General features: G+C 54.5%; 1 protein-coding gene across 6 annotated transcripts in view; it reads left to right on the top strand.

Moving 5' to 3' along the window:
* Positions 1-1,243: 1,243 nt before the first annotated feature.
* The window catches only part of NCAM1 (neural cell adhesion molecule 1), a 239,684-nt gene continuing 234,927 nt past the window's right edge, over positions 1,244-6,000 (top strand). For all 6 annotated transcript variants that reach the window (XM_056859993.1, XM_056859994.1, XM_056859995.1 and 3 more), the window contains exon 1: positions 1,244-1,307. In XM_056859993.1, the coding sequence (XP_056715971.1) occupies positions 1,256-1,307 (52 nt within the window). In that variant the 5' untranslated portion in view covers positions 1,244-1,255. The remainder of the gene's footprint in view (positions 1,308-6,000) is intronic.

Raw genomic sequence — 6,000 nt, 5'->3', positions numbered from 1 at the left:
GGAATAAAGAGCCAGAGTTCATCCAGGGGCTGTTTCCCTTGAATCCCTGATGGTTAATCCGTTTGAGCAAATTAATGAGGTTCCTATCTCCAGATGAAGGAGAGCAGATACACACATCTTTGTGCCCTTGCATCAGCACAAGGGGCTCTGACATTTGCATGCGAAGTTTCCATTAGTGCCTTTAATTCCGCCTTCTGAATGCCCAGGAGGCGTGGAATTGGATCCGTCCCAAACTTGGGCTGTGGTCCATGCAACCCCTTTGTTTAGGGTTGCCAACTCTGGGTTGAAAAATTCCTGGAGATTTCGGGGTGGAGCTTGGGGAGGGAGGGGTTTAGGGAGGGGACCTCAGGGGGCGTATAATGCCATAGAAGCCACCTTCTAAAGCAGGCGTTGTCTTCAGAGGAACTGATCTCTGCCATTTGGGGATCAGTTTTAATTCTGGGAGATCTCCAGGCCCCACCTGGAGGATGGCAAGCCTGCTTTTGTTTAGGGGCTGGTTTCTTTGATTGCTTCTGTTTGGGCTTTTGCTTCGGTAACAAAGCTAGATTTAAAACAAATGAACCATCTGATTGCAAACAAACAACATTCCTTGACTTTCCCAAAACAGTTTGGCCAAGAGTATCAACCCGCCGCTCTTTCTCTCTCTGTGTGTGTTTTTTAAAAAAAAGGAAATAACAACAGCATCCTAACCAAACACAGCACCGATGCATGTTATTCTGCAAGAGGGCAATTAAAAAAAACCAACAACAGCCTCACCAACTGCCATGAGCTCCAGATCCTGCGGTGCCCAGGCCGTATTTTCCAGGCGGTTGCATCCTCTCCTGTCTCCCACTCATCGCCCCCCCCCCTCCGGTACTCCTTGGATGCTGCACTATTTGCGGCCAGTCTGGGTGGAAGAACACAGTGAGGTGCGGCGCCTCCTCCCCTCCCTCTCCCAAACCCTCCAAGGCGGATCGAGGGTGGCGCAGGGATCTCTGGTGGTGCCCGTGTGCTGAGGCTGGGACTGTCACTCATTCTCTGAGCAGCTCCTGGTCGCAGCTTGGGAAGCAGCTGGCCAAAAAAACACCAACCCCCCCCCCAAATTAAAAAAAAAATAAAACCACCGCTTGGGGGGGAATCGGGTTCCCTCCCCACCTTTCTGCCTCGCCTCTGAATTTCCTGCCTGAATTTCCAGCCACCGGGTTGCTTTGGAAGGGGGAGAAGAAGCAAAAATCTATTTTGCAAGGGAAACTTCCTCGCCGCCCTGCAGATTACAATGCTCCAAAGCCGGGATCTCATCTGGACTTTGCTTCTCCTTGGGACCGCAGGTACGAGGATGACGATTTGTTTATTTCATTTTTAAATCCTGTTTTGCAAAGCGGGCGCGGGGCTTTGCAGGCGCGCCTGCCCGCCTCGCTCCGCTGCTGCTCGCCGGGCTCCATCCGCAGCGGGGAACGCAGGGCTGGCTCGGCTGGGGGGGGGGGATGCAAATGGGCTGGGGGGAGAGCGGTGCACGGGGGAGGGGGGGCTGCTGGGGAGGCTTTGCACCCCGGCGGAGGGGGTGGAGGGGGCCCGTCTGCGCGTGGTCCTGCGGATCGTGGCCGGCCGGGGGTCCGGCGGAGGGCGGCGGCGAGGGGCTGGAGCCGGGCGGCCGGCCGGTCCCCTTTCCCCGCGCCCCCGTTCCGTTTTGCGCGCCTGCGGATGGCCGATGCCGGCGTGGGGCCAGCGGGCTGGGGAGGCGGATGCCGCCGGGGGTCCCCCCCCCACCGGTCTCCCGCGCATCTTTGCTGGGCTCGAGCCAAGCGAGCACCTTCCATCTAAACAATGGGGAGGGGTCCTCTGTTTTAAATGGCGAGGCGCCCCCTCCCACCTTCAGCCTAGCCGGACTTTTGCAAAAACGAAGCAATCCGGGGCGTGTTGTTTTCGCCCCGGTTGCAGAGTCGTGACCCGCGGCAACGCCGTCTCCGTTCACACGAGCGCGCCCGGTCCCGCGGGCGGGGATGCGGCGGGTCGGAGCCGGGAAAAGCTGGTCCAGACGGTGCAGTTTGACAGGAGAGGGTGGGAGGGGGGAGCAGGGCGTGAACCAAGGGCATGGGGGGAGGAGGGGGAACTTTGCACGGCGTAGGGGGCGGTGGGGGGTAGGTGCGACGGGAGGCAGGGCAGATGAGCGCCCCCCCCCTCGCGGCGCCCCTCCCCGCCCGACGGTGCGATGCCGAACGGTTGTGTCTGTTGCCAATTGCAGACAATGGGGAGAGGCGGGAGGAGGATGCTGCGTGCGAGGTGTGCGCGATGCCGCCCTGCGATGCAAGCAGCAGACCGGGGGGGCGGCTTTTCTCCCCCCCCCCTCCTCCCGTTGGAGAATCACAGTCAATAACAGACCGGGGCCGTCGATCGCTCGCCTTTTTAGCAATTACTATTTTGCAAACGCTGCAACCGGGCGGGGAGAGGAAGAGTGCGCGTGGGGTGGGGGTGGGGGTAGGAATGCATTTTGCAAATAGAGCCCGGGGGGTGGGGTGCAAAAGAGAGTGAGCCCGGGACTGAAAAAAAATGGGGAGGGGAGCATGCATGCATTGGGTTTATTTTAAAATTGGGCCAAGGGACCAGGTGAAGCTGAGATGAATGGCGATGGGGGGGGAGGAGGAGGGGGGGCAGTTAAAAAAAAAAGCCCCTACTGGGTGCAAAACCCCCCCCCCCCGTTCGTTTGGCCGTGCGCGTTGCGTTGCGTGCATTGCAATAGACGGGGCGCGCGCGCGGCTGGGCGCTGGAGCAGGAGCGGCGGGCGAGCGCGAGCCGCCGAGCTGGGAGGGAGGGAGGGAGGGATGGGGCGTGGGCGGAGTCCTCGGCCAATCAGAGCCCGGCAGAGCGCGAGCGGGAAACGCCGTTGGGGTCGCTCGCAATCCTCCCCCCCCCACCTCGGACGAGCCCAACGTTCGCGGCGGCCCCGCCCCTCGGCAGCCCGCGCGCCCCGCCCCTCCCTCGCGGCGTCGGCTGCTGCAGACCCTTCGTGTCCCTCAGTGCCCACGAGCCCTCAACGGGGGGGGGGGCAGTGAAAGACACCCCCCCCAAACGCAGATGCTCCCATGGCAACGGGATCCCCGCAGACGGACTGACAGCCCCGCCTCACGAATCCCAGCCAATGGGCCGCCTCCCTTCCGGCTGCGGAGGGGTCTTTGGCCTCAGGTGGGGCTCCTGGCCGAGGGAGAGGACAACCTGAGGGCAGCCATGTTGGGCCAGAGCCAAAGGCTCCTGCAGTGGCCAACCTGATGGCCCCCAGGAGGCCCGGAAGCAGGGCCCGGAGGCCCGGCCCCGGCCCCTCTGGGGGCTCCCACATCGCCCCCAGCATTGCCATCCCAGGGCATTGTCTGGCTCTCTCCAGAGTGGCTAACGGCCATGGGCGGGCTTCTCTTCGGACCACAACCAACGCAGTGTGATGCGGTAGCTACGAAGGCAAATGCGGTCTTGGGCTGCATCAACAGAAGAATAGTGTCCAGATCACGCGAAGGGATGGTATCGCTTTACTCCGCTCTGGTTAGACCTCACCTAGAGTACTGTGTTCAGTTTGGGGCACCACAATTTAAGAAAGATGTAGACAAGCTGGAACGGGTCCAGAGGAGGGCAACAAAGATGGTGAGGGGTCTGGAGACCACGTCCTATGAGGAAAGGTTGAAGGAGCTGGGGATGTTTAGCCTGAAGAGGAGAAGACTGAGAGGAGATATGAGAACCATCTTCAAGTACTTGAAGGGCTGTCGTATAGAGGAGGGTGATGAGTTGTTTTCTGTGGTCCCAGAAGGTTGGACCAGATCCAATGGATTGAAATTAAATCAAAAGAGTTTCCATCTAGATATTAGGAAGAATTTTCTAACAGTTAGAGCGGTTCCTCAGTGGAACAGGCTTCCTCGGGAGGTGGCGAGCTCTCCTTCCCTGGAGATTTTTAAGAAGAGGTTAGATGGCCATCTGTCAGCAATGCTGATTCTGTGACCTTAGGCATATGATGAGAGGGAGGGCATCTTGGCCATCTTCTGGTCAGTGGGGGGGGAGGTAGTTGTGAATTTCTTGCATTGTGCAGGGGGTTGGACTTGATGGCCCTGGTGGTCCTTTCCAACTCTATGATTCTATGATTCTTCCACAAATTTGTTGACTCTCGTTTGAAAGCCTGTTACACTAGTAAGCAGCTTTTCATCCTTAGTTCCCTAGAAGGAATATCATGTTTTATGCATGTGGGAGGCCGCCTTGAGTTCCACAAGGGAGAAAAGCGACTAAGAAATGTTTTAAATAAATAAATCATTAATAAATAAGGGATGCCTCAACCGCTGCCATCGTTGGGAAGCATCCTGCATTGAGCAGGGGGGCTGGACTAGATGGTCTGTATGGCCCCTTCCAACTCCATGATTCTATGATCCTGAGCACATGTCGCCTCATCTGAGGACCCAGGAAATCCTCTCAGACAAGACCAGTGATTGTAAGAATTGCTAGTTGCACAGTGGATAGATGGAGTCACTTTCTTGTCATAGCCCCTGAACACTGCCAGCCAAGCGCATGGCAGTTACCACCATGAGCACGAGCCAGATCCCTCACAGGTGATATCATGGGAGAGTCTTGTAGCACCTTAAAGACGGACACAGTTTTTGTGGCATGAACTTTTGTGAGCCAGACTTCACTGTGTTGGATACACAACAGCACAACAACCATGTGAGGTACACATGAGCCAGTGTGGTGTAGCAGTTACAGTTTCAGACTAGGATTTGGAGATCCAGGATCAAATCCTTATCAGGCCATGGAAGTTTGTTGAGTGACCTTGGGCCAGTCACTCTCTGTCAGCCTAACCTACCTCACAGGGTTGTTGTGAGGATAAAATGGAGTGGAGGGAAATGATGTGAGCCATTTTGGGTCCCCATTGGGGAGAAAAGTGGGGTATAAATGAAGTAAATAATAGTGGCATAACTTGTTGGGTCTGGTCAAAGCAACAAGCCAGGCTCCTTCTGCCTCTGCTGTCACTCTCATGGTGGCCCCCTGCGACTGCATGCCAAGCCCTGAGGCGTCTCCTTTCAGTCTACTACACATATTGTCAGGGATCATGTACAAATACTATTGGGCTTTCTTAGCCGTACTGAAGCTCTGCACAGATGCTATCGTTGCACCTGCTGTGAGGACAATGCCAGTATTCATTCATTTCTCACGTTTCTATCTCACCTTTCCTATGAGGAACTTCAGGAAGTTTACATGAATGAGGTGATCCCATTTTTCCTCACAGCAGTCCTTTGAGGTATATGTGAACACATGAAGTTGCCTTATACTGAAGTAGACCATTGGTCCATCAAGGTCAGTGTTGTCTACTCAGACTGGCAGATGCCGTCCAGGGAGTCTTTCAAATAAACTACCTGATCCTTTTACCTGGAAATGCCTGAGTTCAACCTGAGACAGGTGGTTTAGACAGAGAGAATGATTGGCGTAAGTTTTCTTATTATATATTAGTGTAAAAATTGTATTATATTCCTATATTTATAGAGTGCAGAAATTTCAAAATAGTACGTTTAGTGTGATTAGGAGGTTATGTAACCAAGATTATGTGTATGCATGCTCTTATTTATTTGTTTATTTTCTTAATTTACAACCTGTCTTTTCCCCCAGTGGGGCCCGGAATGCCTTACTTCATTCTCACCTGCATTTTGTCATTAAAACAACCCTGTGAGGTAGATTAGGCCAAGAGTGTCTAACTAGGTCACTCAACGAGCTTCCATGGCAGAGTAGGGATTTGAATTTGAGTCTTCCAGATCCTCATTGGATACTCTAACCAGTACAACACATTGGCTTTCACATTCACCTACCTCCATCTTTTCTTCTACAAAATAATCCCATGACTAATAATTACTCCTGTTCTTCCCCTCATCTTCCTTTTCTTCCCTGCTGGTGCAGCTGGCATGTTAAAACCATCATTTACAGAGAATCCTATGCAGAGTTACTCCAGTCTAAGCCCACTGATTTCAGTGATCCAAACTACGGCAAGTCTGCATAGGATTGCAT

The sequence above is a fragment of the Euleptes europaea genome, chromosome 14, assembly GCF_029931775.1.
Source record: "Euleptes europaea isolate rEulEur1 chromosome 14, rEulEur1.hap1, whole genome shotgun sequence".
Taxonomy (NCBI): Eukaryota; Metazoa; Chordata; class Lepidosauria; order Squamata; family Sphaerodactylidae; genus Euleptes; species Euleptes europaea.
The sequence above is the reverse complement of the archived record's forward strand: the minus strand, read 5'-3'. Positions and strand labels throughout refer to the sequence as shown.